This window comes from Nyctibius grandis, chromosome 5 (assembly GCF_013368605.1).
Source record: "Nyctibius grandis isolate bNycGra1 chromosome 5, bNycGra1.pri, whole genome shotgun sequence".
In the NCBI taxonomy this organism is placed as follows: domain Eukaryota; kingdom Metazoa; phylum Chordata; class Aves; order Nyctibiiformes; family Nyctibiidae; genus Nyctibius; species Nyctibius grandis.
Genome location: NC_090662.1, coordinates 32,468,368 through 32,490,504, shown reverse-complemented (window position 1 = coordinate 32,490,504; position 22,137 = coordinate 32,468,368). Strand labels below are relative to the sequence as shown.

The 22,137-nt window shown below is 36.4% G+C and overlaps 1 protein-coding gene across 1 annotated transcript in view; it reads right to left on the bottom strand.

Moving 5' to 3' along the window:
* DOCK4 (dedicator of cytokinesis 4) overlaps positions 1–22,137 on the bottom strand; it is a 269,438-nt gene that overhangs the window by 73,850 nt on the left and 173,451 nt on the right. The window contains exons 14-23 of the mRNA XM_068400425.1: positions 20,594–20,718; positions 18,923–19,085; positions 17,205–17,311; positions 16,362–16,518; positions 10,589–10,686; positions 10,400–10,483; positions 10,199–10,299; positions 9,399–9,480; positions 8,169–8,339; positions 6,513–6,705 (exon numbers count right to left, since the gene is read on the bottom strand). Coding sequence (XP_068256526.1) covers positions 6,513–6,705; positions 8,169–8,339; positions 9,399–9,480; positions 10,199–10,299; positions 10,400–10,483; positions 10,589–10,686; positions 16,362–16,518; positions 17,205–17,311; positions 18,923–19,085; positions 20,594–20,718 — 1,281 coding nt within the window. The remainder of the gene's footprint in view (positions 1–6,512; positions 6,706–8,168; positions 8,340–9,398; positions 9,481–10,198; positions 10,300–10,399; positions 10,484–10,588; positions 10,687–16,361; positions 16,519–17,204; positions 17,312–18,922; positions 19,086–20,593; positions 20,719–22,137) is intronic.

Genomic DNA, 22,137 nt, shown 5'->3' with positions numbered 1-22,137 from the left:
GTCACACCATGGATGAAGAAAAACACCACTGTGTGGAATATACTATATATAACAGAAAAATCTAAGTATTTATTGAACTGTCATGCAAAAAAACTTAGCACAGTAATACTTGTATTCATAATAATGTGAAATTATGCTCTAGTGTTCCCTTGCCATGTGTAAGCCAATGTCACAACAGACTTCATCTTGAACTTATGTTATTCTACAAATGAGTTCTACTTTACAGACAAGCAGTACTTTCAGATTTCTTTCAGGATTTTCACTTTTCCAGATTCCTCACTCCTACTGAGTATGAGCAATTTAGACTACTGATGTCTACATAAAATGGTTGGCCTTTCCTCTATTTCATTTTCTAAACACAGCTCTTTGGTGCTATTTTCAGTCCTGAACTCTCTCAAAATTATGCAAGAACTTCATTAACATGCTACTTGTTCTTGCTTTTTTTTCTTATAATTAAAGCCAATGTTAAATGGGAAGAGCCCTAATAGTTACACTTGTGATAACATATTAAGCACTTATTTACAACTTGATAAATGAAATGGGTGTTATCTGTTTTCACTTTGTTGTTGGTTTTAGATCTCTTCCATAATTGAGAAATTATGTTCTTATAGAAATGTAGTTGAATAGTTTCCTCTATTAAAATTTTAATGATGATTATATACTACATTACCTAAATATATTCAGCTACCCAGTTCCTTTGTTCATTAATGTAACTATTTCCTAAAAATTGAGTTTATCTAGCTGGAAAATTACTCCTTTAAAATCATTTTGCCAACCAGATACTGTTCCTGGATTAGTCTTTCTATAAACACTTTTTTCCCCTCAAATATTTCCTCTATTTTTTCTAGGAAGGAGAAAAAAATAGATTTATTCTGAGATTTTATTTGTTGAATGCTTCTTTCACTCACTGAAATACAGCACTAATCTTGTTTTTCTCTATTATTCCCTTGTTTTCATTGTGTAGTTATCTGTATAACACAAGACAAATCATATGGACAAGTTGATTTGTACACACTATTTAAGTATATTCTTGTTTTCAAAAAAAAGCTTGCCTCCTCTTTTTAAATGGGTGTTTCATGCTTCTTATTTATTCAGGTGTTCCGCTATATCTTCCTACTAAAGAAAAAGATAAATAAAGACCGTATGGCAATAGGCAAAAAGCCATGAATCTAAAACCAGTGGTACCGAACCCCAAAATTGGGAAACAAAATAGCATCTATCCAGTGACTGCTTACTTCTGCAAGTGCTTCAGTAGGTTTTCATCAGGACTGGCCTGAGAGTAGCACTGCAGCTGGGCAGAAGTGTCTCAACCAAACCAACAAGACATTTTCTTTTTCTCTACCTGAAAAACAGAAGCTCAGCAAAGTGTTGCCCCAGGTAGTCTGAGATGTCAAGTGTGCACAGCTGCCACTGACCCAACCACTGCAAGATCTGTAGGGTCAAATGGAAAGCAGGCAGGAAGATGGCTAATGTGCAGACCTGTGGTTCAGAAAGTGCAAGCTTCTGATCCCTACCGCTAAATCTGCTTATTGATTACTGGTAGATGAAAAAACAGAGCTGATGCCTTCAGCTGAAGTGAAAAAGCAGGACTCTCCTTTCCTATAAAGAAGTCCTAACCTCTAGGTTACAGGGACGGCTCCTTTTCCCTGTGTTCCATTAGGCCTTACAATATTGAATTCTTGACTATCTGGTAACCCATCTTCAAGAGAAGAGATGAAGGGTTCACTGTGTAAACCAGCCTGTGGCTCTGCAGTTGGGGTATTCGCCTGGCAGGCAGGTCATAGGAAGCTGAATCCAGGCTGACAGAGCACTGAACCTGGTCTTCCAATCCCAGGCAAATGTTCAAATCACTACTTAACGCCACAACTGTCACAGAGCAGTCATAGGAGCTCTTTCACACACTGCTTGTGTAAGCCTTGTCCTTTGGGCCATAGGTACTCTGAGGACAGCAGGTCCTCTCTTGCAGCTACAACTCAAATCCCTCAGCCCAGAAGGTGAGGAGAAAACAGGAGCAGCCCTGTGCCAAGGTGCTGCTTCTTGGTTAACTCTAAGCAGCTTCCTGATGAGCACACACAGGATTTGGCACCTTTTCTGAGGTGCCCACTACTCTGTGCACTGCTTACATGTAAGCGCAGCACTATGAACTCCATTTTGAAGACCAGAAGATCTACGTGTAGCAATGCTTGACTTGTAAATAGCCAACTCTTACTTATGATATGGCCTGAAGCATCTCAGTCAAAACTGAGCATCCTCATTCAGCTGTATCAAGTATCCTACTTTTGCAAAAGCTCCATAAAATGATCAGGAGCTTTGTTTTACCAAGACCAAACAGATTAGCAAAAAGCGTCTTACAATGACTTGCAGCTATACATGGGAGGGAACAGTGCCAGTTACTGAATTAGCCACCACACGTAACACAGCTTTAGATATATTCCTCATAAACCCATAATCTAAACACCTCTCTGTCTTGAGCTGTTTAGGTGGAGCGACGTAGTGGTATTACGAAAGAGGAGAGTTGGCATATTCACCTCTGAGCCAAACCAAGGACTATGTGAGAAAGTTTGGAGAATGTAGTGTACAACATTTGTCTCAGGTTACTCATTTTCTTAAAAATTGTCAGCTGCAATGTCAGTCACTGATTATAGAAAAATTAATGAGCACAAGGAATGATGCAATAACCAGAACTCTTAGCCATCAGTCACTGTCCTAATCTTTCCTCTGTGCAGGAAGCCAAATTAGCTGACTGTTTAAAATGCTAATACTTGCCCTTTACAAATATTATACAGAAAGAGAGGACAAAATTAATGATATAGAGTTTTTCAAGTACATGCTTGGCATAATTAGAAAGAGACTACTCTGGGCAACTCTTGTGACTTTCCTATGCAAGCTACATTAACATTTATTATTTAACCCACAGCACAACTTTCCCCCTTGCTTTTCAGTTAGTGGTAAAGCACCTGCACAGACATACAAAACTTTCTTTATTCTAGTGTATTTTAAAGATTAATTTCAGACAGATGATATTCGTTTCAATGACTATATCTGAACAGATGGTCAAAACAATTACACTAAAAAGAATTAGTGTAATTGAACTTTTTAAACAAATAAACAGCATTCTCCTTGAACAGTGAAAAGCAAGGAAGCTGCTCTTGTTTTTGATAGTTTTACTTGGACCTATTCAATTTACACGCCCTTGTTTGAAAGAACCACTGGAGTTGAGGGTGGTAGGAGAAGAAAATACTTCAGCCAAAGAGTTATCCCTGCAATTCCAAAACCAAACATATATGCCTGCTCTGTGACTGCACAGAGATGTCACTGTTCACAGAACAGTCAGTTTCAAAACTCTTATGAGGAACTGTTTTCAGCTGAAAGAAAAAAACTGCCTGTAGTGCAGAACAAAAACACAGGTATGGCTGAGAAAGTCCTCCCTTGGCCTAAAAAAAGAGCCGCAGATGCAAAGCATATTTGCAAAGCTTTTGCAAAATATTTTCTGCTCTCCACTAGAGAAGTACTAATAAAAGCTGGATTTTTGTATGCAATATACATACATACATCCCCCCACAGGTGTGTATAGAACATTCCCCTTACATATCTCATGTTTTCAGAGCTATTGAATTTGCAAGCTCAAAGTAGTGCCCCTAGAGTAAAAAAAAATATTGGTGTTTTGCCAATTCCTGTTTAACCATGTCAAGAAGGACATAGTTCAAGATGTCTTTCTCTGTTATTGGCCTTAACTCTTCCCAGCAAAACAGATTTAACTCTTCCCTAAAGCAAGCTACAATAATAATAAATAATATTATAGTAAAAAATATATAATAAATAATATAATAATAAAGACAACAAACAAGAGTGCTAGACTACTGGGAAATGACAAAGACAGAAAATCTTCTGGGTACAGGCATATGTAGGTCATCAATTTGGCCATTCTACAAGTACCAACAGGGATGCGTTCAACGAGTTACACCCAAAATACCAGGAGACTGGAAGAAAGGCCAAGAGGAAAAAAAATACTGCTAGTCTTTATCAGCAGGAAAACTGTCATCTGTTTCTTTTTAGACACCCAATGTCGTGTACTACAAAGATGCAGAAGTAAATATGGAAAACCAAGTAAAGTAAGGCCTTAACACCCACTAACTTTTCAGAGGAGCTAGGCAGATAACTGCTGTTGACATCTTTTAACATCTCTGTAGTTTCCTATAGGAAGAGCTGAAGTTTAAAATCACTGAAACAGAAAAAGGTTCTAAGCAAGTTATACCAAAGCCTCAATACAGAGCGATTTCAGACATCCTATCCATACACGATCAGTAAATACAATATATAACCTGCATTCTCTAGAGAGGCAGATGCATTGAATACATCTGAAATTGTACTAAACATCTGTGCTTGGGCATCTTAAATCAACCCCTGCATGTCTGATGTTTCTGTTTTCAACAATATACCAAATATATCTCCTAATTTTAGCAAAATCATAGCTTTAGTGTCAGTTGATTTCTGCAGCAGTTGGAGCTAATGCCTTAGTTGTTCAGGCCCTTGCGGCACAAAATGTGTAAAAGTCCCATGCTAAACTACTCTCACTTGTTTCCAAGCAAGCTCCAGATAACCGAAAATGTTATCTAAGAAGTGCTCTCCTCATTTTTAGACGTTTGAATAAATAGTTATTTCCTGCTTTCCATCTAGTTCCAATGTGCTAGCTAGCACCACAGCTTGCAGCGTTCATCATCTTCATCTGGGAGACAGAAACCAATTATTCTCACAGCAGCAAGCCTCAACTTCACATTAGGATGTACAGTTTACTCTGCACATTAACATAGTCTAGTGCAATATTTATTTACCCAAGAGGATTTTAAAAGGACTTCCTTGTAGGGATTGACTGAGGGAAAGTCTACTTACATTTTGTATTTTAGAGATAAAAGATTAAGGGCAAAGAGACCAAGATGCTGATCTCCACAAGACCCTTTAACGTAACAATGACTGAAATTATACTGTACAAGTGTTTGCCTGAGCTTCCTATCATGGACATTGGGAGCTTATATTACTGCCTGATCTCTTTCACATCAGTTTCCCTGTGGCCTAAGAAATTTATATTCTATTTGTGTATAACTCGTACTCCACGTAAAATTTAACTCGTAATTCTCATTGCTTTTAATGCCAAACCAACTCATAAGACTTCTTAATAATGAAACTGGATTTGAATAAAAACACTAACACTTTTACAAAAGGAAACAAAAAAAATTGTCATACAGCAAAAAGCAGATTTACAGTTCCAAGAAAGTCCCCAAGAGTCCCTTACATGGCATTAAGTAACTCTCTTTAATTACATTCATTCATTTGGATCTTCTGTTTAGGCTGACCTAACCGAGATAATGGGAGGAGAATGGAAATGATGCTACCTGGTCCCTAAATAGTTTGGAAAATGAAAAAAGTACGTTGGAGCATCCTTAAGATTGCTCCGTGAATATGTCATCATCTACGCAGAGTATCAAAGGTCTGATCAATGAGGTGTAGGGAGAGCTAACTGTTCTGGAAGGGACCACCATGGAGGCTCACAAGGGAAAGGGTAAACTGTTTTCACAACCAGAATGAAGCAAAATAGCCAAGATCAAATACTTCTTACTCATTTCTTTGAGCTCATGCTTTTCAAGTACAATGACTGAAAGCATTTAAAAAAAAAAAGTGTTCTAAGTTATCTTCCTTTATTTTGCAGCATCTCAAAATATTTATGCATATCCTGGTCATTTTTGCAGAGCCTTCATCATAGTAATGTGTTTATCTTGAATGCCTTAGATGGGAAAAGTTACTGTTTCTACTGAACTCCATCAGCCAATACCCAAACAGCTCTCAAGAGGGCTTTTGGTGAGTAAATTAACACTTATTGGAATTTTTTAAATGTCTTCTACTTTAATTCTTTTATTTTAAAATGAGTTCATCTCAAATTTAATATTTGGTCACTTCTATGGGTTTCACTTAGAATAGAAAAAAGAGTGTCAGGCTCATCACCACACAGCAATTTTTTCTTCCACATAGCAAATAACTGCTGTTATATACTTTATGCACCAACTATCACTTGCATTTGTGTAGCCTTTTTATGCTACTTTAAGAAATGGAGGGTCGAAAGTGCTGAACTAGCAAGAGTTACGTAAATAAGACTTAATGGATACTTGGCAATCTGTTTGCTGAACTGCCCCCAAAGGAGAAAAAAAAAAAACAATTTAGTAAAGCTTTTTCCTTTATAATTACTTAAAAAGTATAATGCAAATTCCCTTCACAGACATATTGCCAACAGTGGATCAAAACAAAACCACACTTTAAGAGTCTTTGTTGCTAAAAAACAAACCACTAAATTTAACCAACTGTATTCTTATAAATGAGCAGCTCTTACAGAGTAACACTTCAAGAATTATTCTTTAGGAAGCACTACTCTGAGCAACACTGTTCCCTTCAGCACCTGCTGGCCTGTGTGCCAAGCACACAATTTGAGTTCCTTATCTGCAGGGAGCCCAGGGTGACCTTACCTGGGTTAGTGTACAGGTGACTCTCTACAGTTTTCCCAATACTCTGCAGTTTAACAGCTTGAAGGGACTCATCCCCATGCATGACGGCTGGCAAGCTGCCTAGAGCATCGTGAACCAAATTTGCCACTTCTCTTACATCAAAGAGCTTCAAAAGTTCAGAGTACACCGATGGGAATGAGCTGAGAAACACAGCCTAGAGGAAAAGGGCAAAAATGGTCAGACATTGCAGTATAGTTTTGACATTTACAGAATTTAAATAACTATAGAAATTTAAGTAATTGTAGAAAAATGCCTAGTTTTACATTTGAAGGGTAGTTAGTAGCTTTAAAAATGGTCATATTTTCAGAAGAAATATCCTCACATTTATTCACGGGTTTACACTTGTGACTATTTTCCTTTAAGCATTATCTAATGACTCTTCATTTTTCCCAGGAAAAAGTGAAAGTAAAAAGTTCAACTTAGAACAAAAATATTTATACTTTACAGATCCTTCACAATCTATGTGCGAGAGGAAGTTTTTACAAGGATAACACAAGCCAGCTGATATCAGAACAAGAAGATTTGACTGGAGTTGTTTTGGTTTCCGTTGTTTTAAGATAAGTAACATAACAGCCTCCACATCTTCCATTTTTCAAATAATGAACATTTTTATTTTGGAGTGAGGCAGCACTGGCAGTCTTGGTTCACTTCAACAATCCTAAAATAGGGTTAGAAATTCATTGCTGAGTATAATGAATATGGAAACAAAACACTGGAAGAGGAAGGAGGGCAACGCCAGAGAAAGGAAGCTAGAACTGACATTCCCTTCTTCCTCTCCAAATCCTGCTGACTGAGAAAAGATACTCATACCTCAGACCTTCTTCACACTAGTGTCAGAATAGATGACATACAAGGTTAAAGATACTGAAGAAGAATTCCAGATGTGGTTGTTTATATCATTTTACTTCATTTATCTTTTCACTCCACCTGCTTACATGGTATAAGATGGGAAGGACCACCTCTCTACTGTGTTCTCTCTGATCTGCCATTTTCTTGGAAGAACAATTTTCTACAGAGCTTAAGAAATTAATAATTCTTAACAGTTCTTAAACATCTTTGGTTACAGAAACAGGGGAAAAGGATGGCATATCTATGAGCTGCAGAAGTTGGTAAATCTATGCCACAATGTAGAGAGCTGTCTCCTGTGTGTTTTGCCTCTGCGCTTTAGCACTAATCAATTTTAGTAGTCTCAATTGAATAAAGATACCAGCTGAGTATTAAAACATACAGTACATCAAGACTTAAAAGTTTTCTGTAAAGCACGAAAACTCTGATAGCCTTTTGTATGGCTCAAATTTTTCAGTTCCAATGTGATTAAACCAAGCCCTAAAATGCCCGAAACAGAGATATGACTTTATTTGTATCCAGTATAATGTATTTGTATAATAATTATATCATTATAATTCAAAATTAAATATTAGATTTAGGATTACCTATGCCAAGCATATTTAGAAGCTGCTGGTATGAAGATTTCGCACTATAGGACAAAAGGTATGAGGATGAGCTGAAAATGCCAATGCTCATTTTCTTTCCTGGGAATATAGGTAAGGCCATGCATGCATTTTCTATATCGCACATGGAATGTGGCAATAAGTGAGGCACAACTTGGACACTTACTTGTAGTTGGGATAACGCACTAGCTCCTTTGCTGTCCTGGGACAGGAAGAAGCGTACTGACATAAGAAGCTCTTGAATACAGCAGCGAAATTCCTCCTCGTTTTGTCCACCAGTGGCAATAGAAAATAACCTTCGAGACTGAACTATATATTTAAAGATATATTCCTGTGCCTACAAATGTCAAAATCAGAGATAACTCATAAAAATGAACCAGCTCATCTTTAAACAGAACACACGCAATGATTATATCATTCAGATAATGACAAGGGTCTGAAACAGGACACCATGTTATTTAATTTTGGCAAATCTTTCTATTGAAACACTAACAACTTTTCAAAAGCACATACTCAGAAATGCTCTTCCCTTGCCTTTCATAATCTCCACAAATCAGGGAACACTTGTTTTTTTAACAAATGGAAAACTTCAAAATCTCAACACTGCCCCCCTCCCCCCCATCCCTTGCGTGTCTTTGGCTACAGAAATACCTATTGCATAAACATATAAGGCCAATATAAGTAATAGGCTCAAACTTTTGAGCTGTTCTTGGAATTTCTCTGCCTGTTAAAAGTTGTTTTCCTGTCAACTGTTAACCAGACGATACAAAAAAAAAAAAGCTTAAGTTGCAAAACTGTTGGAATGTAAACTAAAAATACAGTCTTTTCTTATTAGCAAGACACCTAAGTTAACAGCAGCATAGAAAAGCACAGACGGGTACCACGTTGATGTTTTATTTCCCAACTGTAGCACCTGTCCCAAATGGGATTATTGTGTTGCACAACTCAGCCTGACTCCATGCTGTGCTCTGTTGATGGTACAAAACAGAGTAACAAAAGCAACCAAAACCACCATTTTCAGTAGAATTCCCTGGTGTCGGGATTGAACCATTAAGGCAGCATGCATGTCTGCCATTTAGATTCAGTTATGCTACAAATGTTAATATCACCAATGCAATCTATATTTGATTTCTTAGGTCTATCTCCTACTCATGTATCTCCTCATTCAGTAAGGAACATAGAGCTCCAGAGTCTAATGGTAGTAAGCTCCACTGATGAACTTACTGACAAAAGAGAAGGGTAAATAAACTGACTGCACTGAAGAAGTCTGTAACTCCCTAGAATTAATACTACCATCATTTATACATACTGTGCTTCATTCTCTTAAGTTAAACCTGTTGGTACTGTATGAATACATCATTCAAACATATATAAAGCTGTTGACAATTTTTATTACCTTTAGTACTTCTTGTATGTGCTCATGCAGCTCCACTTCGGTGACTCGATCAATATGCCACTTCAGTACTTTTATAAGATCTCTAGAATACCACATCAGAAAGTATTACAACACAGAAGTAGAAGAGTTAACTTTCCATTTAAAATGCAAACAAATATCTGTCATATGAGAAACACTGACAAAACAAAAAATTGTTCATCGCTACAGGCTCCATATTACACTTAGTCTTCAGTCTGCTGAAAGCCACCTAGTAGGTCTCTAATGAACAGGAAATAACACAAGCATCCCATAGGCAGCAGAATGACTCTGACAAGGATACACAAGCTCAGTTAAGCCAGAAGAGTCCCCACCAGCACAGAGTCTACCTACCCCTGCTATTCCATGCATTGGTTCACAGTCTTGTTAAACTGCATTGGTTTTAATGGAAGTCTAGGCAGCAAATAAATACAGAGAGTACAGCAGAGTAAGCGAGACTCATTAGTGCACTGCTCTACACAGACAGTGAACACAGTTGCAGCTGGATTATGTTAAGGCTCCTATGTTTTTCAAAGTAATTCAAATAAAGAAATCCACTGAAAAAAGAAGATTTTAAAATGAAGTCAATGTTAGAGCATTAGCAAATAACCTTTCTGGTAACTTGAATCTATTTTACTCTTTTTTAATGGCCTAAATCTGGGCATTCATACAAGCACTGCATTTTATTTCTAATGATACCATTTAATTTAACCTAATGATTGATTCTGCTTAGTTTACCAATAACTGTCAGTATTGAAATCCGATAGAAAAAGTACAGACTTCACCTGTATGCAAGTGCTCCTGCAAAGTGACTTTCAATGTAGGTGTCCATTACTGGCTTAAAGTGGTGAAACTTGCTGTCCTGCAGCAAATTTATTATGTGAACCTAAAGGTGAGGGAAAAAGGAAAAAAAAAACACCTTTTTTTTTTCTTTTTTTTACTTAGTTCTTAAATAGTGTTAAGCATCATCACAAAATGAAACTTACCAAACAATCAAATACTTTTGATCCATATTTTTGAGAGTTTTCATCTAAAATCCCAAATAAAGTGTCTAGTGTATCTTGAAGAAACTGATTGGAGAGAATAAGAGACAGTTGGTTATTAAATAGGTATTTTTGTGACATGCAAATACATTATTTCCCTCATATTATCTAAAACTGTAGAAAGCTATATACCTTCACTATTTCTGAACCATCAATTTCTTTTAACTTTGAGAGGCAACCTGCAATTTTGTCTGGGTGGGTTCTCCATTTCAGAAGGTCAAGCATATCTCCTGCAAAAACAAAATGCTGGATTAAAGTTGGAAGCAAAGCAGCATTTCAGATTTTAAATTCTACTATTACAGTCCACTCAGCAAAACTTGGCATCATTAAAACAAAAGAAAACATCTCAACATTTGCTATAATATGATCTGCCCAACAATAACTTTTCATTCCATCCCATAATTGCTCCACCAATAGAAACATAAGAACACGGTACTGGGTCACTAAAAGCAGTCTCCTGTGGCAACTGCATCATGCAATCTTGTTCAGGTATTTGTCAACTACCAACTTTTTCTTAAGAAAAGTAATTATTTTACTGTCTTTCATCCCATTGAAGGATGCCTTCCAGGTCCATCCTCTGACAGCTAGAAATAGTCTCCTAATTACTAGGTTGAATATATTTAAGATACTCATCTTCCTATGTCTTTTTAGAGAACAAACACAATGCCTCTAAGATCCTCCTTTATTAATAAGCAACACAATCTCTTCTGGAAAATAAACTCTTCTGAGCTAAAACATACCTGAGTCACTTCACACTTCCTCCAGTTTTAATTCATTCTCCTTCAGCTTTCTTGACCAAAATGGTAACTACGTTACAGACAAGATTACATCACTGTTTTCTATATCATTAGCAAGCTCATATGTCTGCTGTACACACCCGACATATATGTTCTAGAATTTGGGGGGGTTTTTTTTAGATACATCATAGTGGTGACACAAATAGGTCTTTCTCCAGTTTAATACTGTTCAGCTCCCTGGCTACAGCAGATTCCCCAAGAGTCTCCATTACATTATGATCCTGCTTTTTGTACCATTAGATTTGATCTAATTTCTACTCTTCCTTATTAATTATTTAAATCAAAGTTACCTTGCTTTGCCTGTATCATATATTTTGATTTTGTCCCTCTCAACTGATGAGAGCTTTCAACTATGTATTAGCAGCAAACGTCATTAACAGGCTCTCTAGTGTCTCAGGTTTTAGTAAAGTAACTCCCATCCCCACCTCCTTCCACCCCTTTATAAAAGAGATCAATCCCAGGCATAATTCTTCAGATCTAGTAGTATTTTCCTTCCACTCAGGAAGGAAATTCCTTCCATTACAGTGCAACCTGCTAGTTCCCTTTTAGCATTTATTTACCAGTTTTAAAATTCTTCTAATCTGTATCTTTTCTATTTCCCATGTTGTGTGTTACTGAAGTCCAGACGGTTTAGATCTGCTATGCTTCCTCTGAATAATAATAATAAAAAAAAAACTTTGAAAAGAAAGATTGAGAAGTTTATTTTGGCATGTTATGCCTTTGATAAACTCATCTTATAGCACATGCCATTTAGCTACACGCCCATTTCTTCATCCATGACTTCTTGTAAATACTTGCATAAAATTCATCAGAGGGTGATGGCCCAGTTAACATATCTGCTCTTCCACCTGTCTTACATGTAAGTACTATATTTATTACTCTTCAGTAATAGGTTATTGCTTTCAGCTTCAGAGATGTACTTAAAAAAAACACCTTGCTATGAGGTTGGGAATTTCATGACCCATACCATTCAATATCCTAAAATAGAGTTTTGCAAACTTGGCCTGGCTTTTCAGCAGTTTTCACTTGATCCTGGCCCTTGCTGAACTCTGACACGTTGCTGTTATTTTTCTCCCTTCTATTGCAGGTTCTCTGCTTACTCCTCACATTTTCTACCCGTGACTCACTTGCTCAGGTCTACAGCACTCCTTTCAAGTTGTGTTCAGTAAAAGTCCCACATATTTTTGAACCATTGAATTAAATAAATCCCAAAGCTCCTTTACATTCAAGATTACTACTTTCACGTTTCACTAAGCAGCTTTTCAGAATTTCTCAGCCTGGGTGTTTCAAGCAGAAAACCTTAATCATCGTCCAACCCTTCCATCAGTTTGAGCTGAACTACTGTCTATTCGATCACTGTCCAGCATTGTCTTAGAAGGATCCAGTTCTTCTGAAATGTTCTCAGTACTTATCAAACTAAGAAGCCAATAGCAAGTTTTCTTCTTGGTTCAGCAACTATTTGGGTGCTTTCTACCACAGACTGCTTTCACACTCAAGTAACATTTGAGCCACACCCAACTTTGTGTCATTTCTTTCCCAGTTTGCTCCAGGAAAGCTCCTCTCTTCCACAACAAGAAATGAAGTAATATTTCTGTATTTAATAACATAAATCTCCACCTATATTCAAATCTCAACAGAGCTGCTAACGGCAAGCACCCTACATGCTATTCCACTAATATTTTGCTGCCTTAATTGATTTTGGTGGGCACAAATTGTTTTTATGCATTTATACATTTCTTTTTTGTTTTGCTTCATCCTGTGCTAGTACGCAATTGCTTGGATTAAGAGAACTTTGACCTTGAACTAAGAGTGATGAAAGGTCCCACATGTGCATCAAAGAAACATTCCAAAGATCAAGGACAAATGATATGTCTTATTATTCCTTCTGTCAGGAATTTTCAAGAAAGAAGCACTACAAATCCAGTGAACTGCATTTGTTTTTTGCATAATTAAATGGACTTCTATACTTCATTCTGTTTAAGCCTCAACTTAAGTTGAGGAGTAGCAAGACTAGCTAAAGCTGTCAGTTCGTAGCAGGAAAAATATTTCTTTACAGGTTTGCTGGAGGAACTTGGCAGGAAGACAGTTGACACTCAATATTAGGGATTTGTTGGAGGATTAAAAAAGAAAGAGAAAGCAAATGTCAGACACTCACTTCAAAGCACTTATTTCAAGGAAAATGCTAAGGAGGAAAGACATTGCTGAGAGAACATTAGCAAACAGCCCAAGCATAAATGACATGAATAGAAAATCTGACATGTGAATCACAAGGGGAAGGGATAGCAATGTGTCATGTATTAAGAGAAATGAGAATATAAAATTGTTCCCCAAAATAGGCCCACTAGGAAAACATACTTTTGGAAAAGGGAAAAAGTCAATGCTGCTGATAAATTCTGCTGAAGAAGAAAAACATTTCCAATGCCTTCTCTTCCTTATTCACGATCAGATTTGTACATTAAAAATAGGCTACACCTGACCTACCATTCCTACCAAACAAAACACTTCCCTTCTCAAAGTCCATAATTCAAATCCAAACCTAGGTTTAATAAAAGGTTTAGAATCATGTGTATAATGGTCAAGTGGTTTGTGATGATCTTTCCATCTCTCTCCTATAAATCCTGAGACATCAGAAACTGGCCTGGTGTAGCACTACTGCACTTCAAAAGGAAAAAGCCGAATCCCAGAACTGGTGGTCTGCATTCCCCTTCCACCAGGCTGCTTCTGCAGTTTCCAACACTCCCTCCAAACTGGGGTCACTCTGGAAAGCTGCCCCCTGTTACTTTTGCCAACTTGCTAAAATATTCTGACTTGCTGGATGGATCCTGAGTCTCTGGCAGGCAGTGATCCCTCCTATATATCAAAAACTAAGTAAGACTGTATTGATAACTACTCTGTAGAAAAATACTATGTTCTCTCTCGCTCTTTTGGTTTTTTTTTAGGATAATGAAATATAACTATCCAGCTAAGAATGTAATATATAAAAGCTGGTATACTTTTTTGCTAACGTTAACTAATTACCTATCCAGGATCAGAAGTCAAGCTAAGGAAAACCTAACTGGCAGACAGATTAGATAAGGACGCGTTCTTATGAGATATGTTGAGGAACGCACAGACTCCCCTGGTTAGAAGATCTCTGAAAATTGTTTGGAAATAATCCTAAAAACCCCTCCAAAGTACCCAGGGTAAGGAAGTTATGGATCCCAACAACTGGGAGTCAGCCTCCTTCCCCCAGTCCCCATAATTTTAATATGCATGAGAGCTGATGGCATGTGGGAATGACAATGAGAGAATGACAGCTGAGTAAAATTTCCCAGCAAGCCAGTAAATCTGTGGCCTAATTCAGTCACACCCTTTACAAGTCTGGGTTTGGGGTCCTCCCCCACCCCATGGCCAGACCAACAGCATAATTTTCAATTCATTTCCAGGCTGGACATTGTTATTTGTAGACACAGGCAGATCTCTAAGAAGTTCAGAAAAATCTCCAAACTTAAAAACAGATTAAAAAATAATCAGCAATTTTCAAAAATACTAATACTAATGTTTACTAAAAAAGTAAATACACAGAACTTTTTACTCCTGTATTTTTTAATAAATACACTACATTCTCTCAGGAATAACTGAAGTAATGCTCACATGACCAAATATCCACATGCTTTGCTCTATGTTCATTTTCTGAGCATGCAATAGGTTTTGGCAAATTTTTGTTTAAAAGAATGGGGATTTGGAAACTCACCAAGATGAACTTCCCAAAGAAGATCCTTGGAGAAAATATGAGCCTGTCTATTGAAAATATTTCCACCCTCTGAAGTACTGCTGAAATAATTGTTAACTCTTTCAGAGCTGAAAAGGGGATCAATATTATTCAGATATTCTACACCCTCTTACTCAGAATATGGTTAAAAAAAAAAAAAAGGAAATTTTATGCCCTATGTCACACATCTATTTACATTAAGTACAAAATAACTCCTGTGCTGTGAACATAAATTAGTATTATAACCCCAGACAATAGTGCAACTATTTATCAGCAAGACACTTAAGTTCCGGGCAGCACCTTCGTGCATGTGTAAGTACCCGTATATTCATGTGATTTCCTAAATCAAGGTCTTTAACTGAAGAAAATTTTGTCTCTAATTGCCTATTAGAAACCTTTGGGAAAATCTTTTATTGGCTAACTTTTATTACTTTGAAGCTAATTGCTATGAGAATACAGAATGGATGTGCACAGTGAAACAGACCACTTACTATTTGCACATAGTTCTATTTTGGACACTCGCTACTAAATGGTGAAAATTAAGATGATTATTTCAATTTAAAAAGCTGCTCTAGTTGTTGTTAAACACCTATAATCAATTTGCAAGCAATTAGCGATTTTATCATCATACGTTAAGAAGGGTAAAGACACAATCATTCACACACAATAGAGAGCTAAGCAAGATCTTAAACCTGTGATAAACAGCTCAGAAAAAAAATATAAAACAGTGGGATATCAAAGAATGGTCAGAAACACATTATCAAGCAAATACACAACATTTAGAAATTCGTGGAAAACTGTTTCAGTTACAAACAGTAGTTAATATGGCAAATAAATAAGAATTTTAAGAATTTTATACAGAGCAATGGTAAAGAGGGCAAACACATGCATTTCTCTCTGCTGCTCTTTATATCCAGTGCATAACATTGTTTTAAGTAGTAGTAAATGTTTGTTGGCTTTAAGGCAGAGAAGTGATACAGCAAAAAAGCAGCATGTGCCTAATTAAAACCAAACTGACACAGCCTAAAGCCTACAATAACTATTTCATAAAAACTCTACAACAAAGAGATTAAGAGGTTTTGTAAAGTAGCTGAGTTTTGGTAGTGGATTCCAAGGGTGCTGCATTTGATTCCAATATCATGTTAATCTAAAAAGCATTCTTGAACTACTTAAAATCAGTGGTTTATCATGCTGCATTGGTTTCCATCTGGATATAAAAAATTATGAAGAAAACCAGTTTGTAAAATGGATAGATCATAAGCTATTTTTGAGCATATCCATGCTTGCTTGGCACGGAAAAGGCTAGCTATCACACTCATTTGAATTCATCATGTTTTAAATAATCAACATATCCTACCATTTTGTGTGAGCTTAGTGGAGCAGAGAAAGGACGTAATCCAGAAGGACTCTTTAGTGGTTTTAATTGTTTGGCTGTTGTTTCCTAGGAAAATTCCCTTTGAAAAAGGGAGTTTGAGGTAGCGACCAGAATCCTGAAGGTTTGTGTTTTCTTCACACTGTAAAAACAAACCAGTTAAAATAACTGCACTGCATGCAAACAAATTACCAAATCCCTAAATTACATTAATTATTAGTTTCTCTGCCACAAATTGAAGAATTTTCACTATGCCTGTTGCAACTTTGTTTTCAGATCATAGCTTCATATCTGACCTCGAAGTCTAACAAATTTGCACAGGTTATGTCTGTAGCTATGAATAGCTACAAATTTTGGTGTTAAAATCTAAAATTTATCTGGGAGCATATCAAATCCTCTGAACAAAAAGCTAACTTAAATGTGGGAAAAAAAAATCCTACAAAACTGAAATATCTCTAAAAATTATAACATTGAGTGGATCTGCATAAATGAGCTTGCTTGATTTTCCAACTTCAGCAATTCAGTAAGAGGGTATCATGGGGTTCACTTTCTGTACTTTAGCTGAACTTAACTTTGAAATCCACTGTAAATACAATGTAATATAATAGTAAGACTTAGTAAAACCAGCGCACTGAAACGAATACCTAGATTCCATTGCAGTTTGTAACAGGAAGCTTAATATTAAACAATCAACAATGGATATTTTAATGGTGACAAGATTATCACCCATTTGGTGATGAATACAGACTTTCTCAACCTAATGTTTCTGGGCATTTAAAGTATGTTCCAGAAGAATCATTATAGCTAATGATTACTAATTCAAATTACCTTGTGTACAATGAGTTCATGCGTGCCATCTGGCAGAGTCCTCCCATTTTCCTGCATCAGGGGCACGAAAGAAAAGCCAAACAACTTCTTCTCACCCTTTTCTTTTGCTGAAATGCATACATAAATAGCAACACTTAAAGTTAATATTATACATTTTAGACAAAATAAATGGATATAATACAACATAAGAAAGTATACTGGAAGCTATTAGCAGCTAGTCAGACTAAGACTATCTTAAATGTGTTTTCAGATTTGCACATTATCTCCTGTAATGGTTTCTTTTATCTCACTTTAAATCAGAAAGTAGTATTCTGGAATGATTTGGTATTCATTAACAACAAATAATGGAAGCCACCAAATATGCAGTCTTAGCAATATATAGAATGCCAGGAAACCCAAATGAATGTGACCTAGCCAGTCCAACATGAAGACAAAAGGAGTTTTTTGTGGCAATTATCCCCTATAGTAGCTGCTATCTACTGGTCTCCATTTTAGGTCAGCCTCAGGCTACACTGCACTTCTATTTTCCAGTAAGGCATCTGCCTCTATAAACATGACTGAAGATGTCACTGTTCCTTACACAGATGTTAGAAAGCAGATAACATTTTCAAACTTGGATGCCTAAGCTCAAATTCCAAAACTCATCTGTCACTGAAATACAAAGCAGACTACAAAACATTGAGATGGCAGAGATTTTACTGAAGCCAGTGAGTGCAGATGCTGAAGACTTGAAAATCAACCAATTTTTCATCAAGTGTGTACATATGTGACCTTTGAGTCCAGGTTTAGCACAGTTGGGGTGGTGCAGGCAATCATAATAAAAATACCCAACTTGTACTGATTGTGCAAAAATTTATCACCTGTTTGAAATGTCACTGATGTTTTTCCTTTATTACTTTATAACTTATAAAAGAAATCTTAAAAAGAAATCAATGAAAATTTCTTCCTGTATTACCTGTTCCTTATATTTTGAAGTTTACGTACCTGAAATCTAAATATACTATAACTTACTGCGTGTGCCAATTTCCACAAAGGCAATCTAAATAATCAAATCTTGCTATATCTACATCACCAAAAAGAGCCAAACAGTGTCAGTTTAAAAGATGTACAATTTTATCCACCTTTCTCTACAAGCTTGACAGCAGTCAGCACCATAACTATGAAACCTGGTATGCAGAAACCTGCCATGCACAAACCTGCCATACCTTGGTATGCAGAACGTGGACCCAGACCTCAATTTTTACCTCAAAATCATCTCTAAAATTATTCAGAATGTTTAGAGAATTTTGGAATTTTATTTTACAAGTAAAAAAAAAAAAAAAGGCAATACAAAAGTGATATTAATTGACTGTGATGTATCTGTGTACATTTCCCATTGGCTGGATGGCTAAACATGTACTAAGAAACAGTTATAATTTTGGATAATTCCCCAGGTGAATCTAAATTTGCATTTTGAGTTTTTCTGAAATTCTGTTTACATTTGCATTGGCAATGTTTTCTATTTCTACTTAATAAAACTAGACTAGTTTCTCCTGGTATTTAGGCTTTACCAAAGCACTGAGTTCCACCAAGTAGAGCTGCAAGCCTGAGAAGCTGTGTCATGAAAGCATTACAGAGAAAGTTCACGCAACTGCCTTTTTCCTGAGGTATTATGGAAACTCATGTGCTGAGTGCAGCTGTAAAGGAGAGGACTAGCAGAAGTCGTGAACAGCGCTTACTGGAACAGTGCCGGAATTCACAGCGAATGTGTGCTCCTCTGAATTTATCCACAGGAATAGGAAGTTTCAGCAGCTCAGCCCATCTGGGACTATTGTTATGATAAAGCACAAAGGAATGGTACTCGCTGGCTGATGGCTCTCCAGAGCCGAATGAGATAAAATCCTAATGAAGAAAAAGTATTGATTAGAGATTAAAGGCAGATGAGTTCGCTGGTAAAATGTCACCAAGGTTCTTACAAGGAAGACTATTTAATATTTACATTCATATCATAAGTGCCACATGGTATAATGCTCAGTATCTTTAAACCCACAAAAACAGTAGCACTTTGTTAATATTTGCTGATCAGAAAAAATGGCAAGAATCTTCCACACCAATGAGAATCAAAGTATTATATAGGGGGAACTGATGATCAGGAAGGCTTAAGCAACAAATGTAATGTGGAATCCCATGACACAGCATGGCCCATCCAGCGTTATGCCCAAGCAACAAACAAGAATGTAACTGAGACAAGAACAGCCCAGGCTCAAGATCTTCAGTCCTCTGAAATGACCCTGTAACCCTGCTGTTATCAGTGATATGTCCCAGCATGAAAAAAGAAAGAAACCTGCTTTCTCTGATTAGATAGAAGCAAAGTGTTGGTTGCCTTTGCAACACCCATGATGGTCTCTCCATAGCAAAGTAGGCAAATGGATCTTTCTAAGTCCTGACTTGGGGATACCTATTAATTTTCTGTGGGAAAGGTAAGCTGTAGCTTTTCTCCTCAGCAATGATAAGGGATCATCTCTATATCCTTTATTTTTTTACGTGTGTGTATATATATATATATAAGATATATACACACACACATATATGTATAAATATTTATATATATACATACATACATTGCATGCCATGCATTTATATGCACAATCTCACTTCACATATATGCACACACACACACAATTTGCACCAGACTATTTGTGTTGGCCCTTCTTCATTTTGTTACCCCACAGCCCTCAACAACATGCAAAACATGCAAAAAAAGTACTTGCAAATAAAAGGAAAAAAAAAATGATGCTAAATACGTATGGAAAAGGTTGAAGGTGAACGGAAATCTTTTGGTACAGAAAAAAAATCTGAGACAGTCATCTGTTAATAATTAAAATATAAAACAGTGCCTGTTTGTAAGCCATCACCAGCAGTATGCAATCAAATCTGAAGAAAACAAGGAACATTAATTTTTTCTTTTATTGATACACGGTGGTGATTTTTGCATCAGGATCTCTGATTTATTAAAATCAGACAAAAAATTGAAAATGATCAAAACACGTTCTGTGTAACATGAGGAAATGCATACGTACTAAGAAGAATTATTAGGAAATAAAAAAATCTCCAAACCTTGATCTTGCTTCAACATTTCCCAGAATCTTAATGGAATCATTACTTATTTGGTTGGCAGTTACATGTGTTTATCTGAATCATGTAATTGATCACAGAAATAAAATGAACATGCATTTTATAAAGGTTTTAAGAAAAGTGGAAATACTTTGATTATTTAAAGACAGCAAAAGATAAACATGACCTTTCCGAAGCAATTTTGTACTCTTCAAACAATGCCACAAAAGATGATTTACATCTGAAAAAGTGTATCAAAATTAACTACAGCAAGGAAGAACATACAACAAAGTTACCTTTAAAATTTGACCACTGCTGTCCACAACATGCATTGTCACTTCCACATTTCTAGCCACACTTTTCCCTCCTTTCTCAAATTCTCCTCTTTCTACAGTGATATATAAATCATTCCTCATTTCACCTATAAAAAAAACAAACCAAACACAAAGTGTGCAAAAGTCAGTTCAACTTGCTTACTTTTGCTTTTAGTACTTTAGTAGACTTTCATCTTCTCTACCAAACAAGATATAGTATCACACCCCCAATTTATCAGTATTTTCAGAGTTTAAATAGTAACAATTGTTTTCACAAATCAAGAAAACCAACAAAGCTTCATCCCTCTAAAAGCCCAAGAGATTACCTGCCATACTAAACCAGTCCTAGGGGCTTTTACTCATCTGTTGGCTCTTTTTGGTTTTTACAGTGGCATCTCCAGCTATACCAAAGCTGGTGTCTAGCTTCATGTCATTTAATTCCTCTTTTAATCTAAGGCAATATTAATGTATTCTCTTTCATTTGTGATCTTTTCATTTCTCTGTTTAATGTCTCCTTGAAGAACTGATTACAACTTTTTCACCCTTAATCTCAAAAGAAAGTGTATTTCTTTGAAGAAGCAAAAATCAAGAGGTTGGTGTTCTTTCCATTAGAAGGGCAGGCTTCCCAGATTGCTAGCATTCAAATCTGTCTTTCTGATCTAAAAAATCTCAACATATTTTACATCGACAGTGTGTTCCGAAGTTTTCTAGTGAAAAGTTAGCTTAGTTAGCTTATTTTTTGCTTGTCGGAAAGGCTTCTGAGAAATTAAAATCTTCATCAACACATTCTAACTACAAATCCAGTACAGGCACTACCTGTTACATAGTATGTACAAGTTATTAAATACTGCTAGCATGTTTAAATTGAACTTCTCTGCACGTTCACACATTAACATGCTAAGTATTCTGTCAGATCGTAACCAGATCTTCTGGATGAGAATAATGGTCATTTTATTTTAGTTTCAATTGACACAAACCACAAAGTTTATAGCTGATGAAAGGAAGAAAGATTGTTTGGCAGCTGGCGGGGGGGGGCAGGGGGAGAAGCAGTACTGGTGGTGACTGGAGTGGCATGGTAGGGAAGCCCCTGTTCTGTTTGAAGATGCTAAATCTGTTTCTAAAAAGTGTAAAATAATCTAGCTCTAGACAAACATTACTTGAACTGCTTGGAAGGAATTGGACTCTCCTTGTGAAACACTAGAAAAATGAAGGATGAACAGCATCATAATTAGAGGCATCTTCTAAAATTCTAATTTCTAGATTTGGTAGAAAAAAGAAATTGAGAACATATGCTTTCATTCAGTGAAATGCAAGTTTAGCATAATGGGAACATCCTCTTTTAATAAAGCAGATTTTCACTGAGCACTGGTGAAAAGAAATCAAGTATGACAGTTTTGTGTACACATAGGTGCACCACTTAGAAGTTAAATGAGATGGATACTTGTACTGTGAGTAAAATTAATTAAAAGATATGTAACTGATAAATAATTAGTGCATCTTCAATTTCCACCTTCATTTTAATGTGT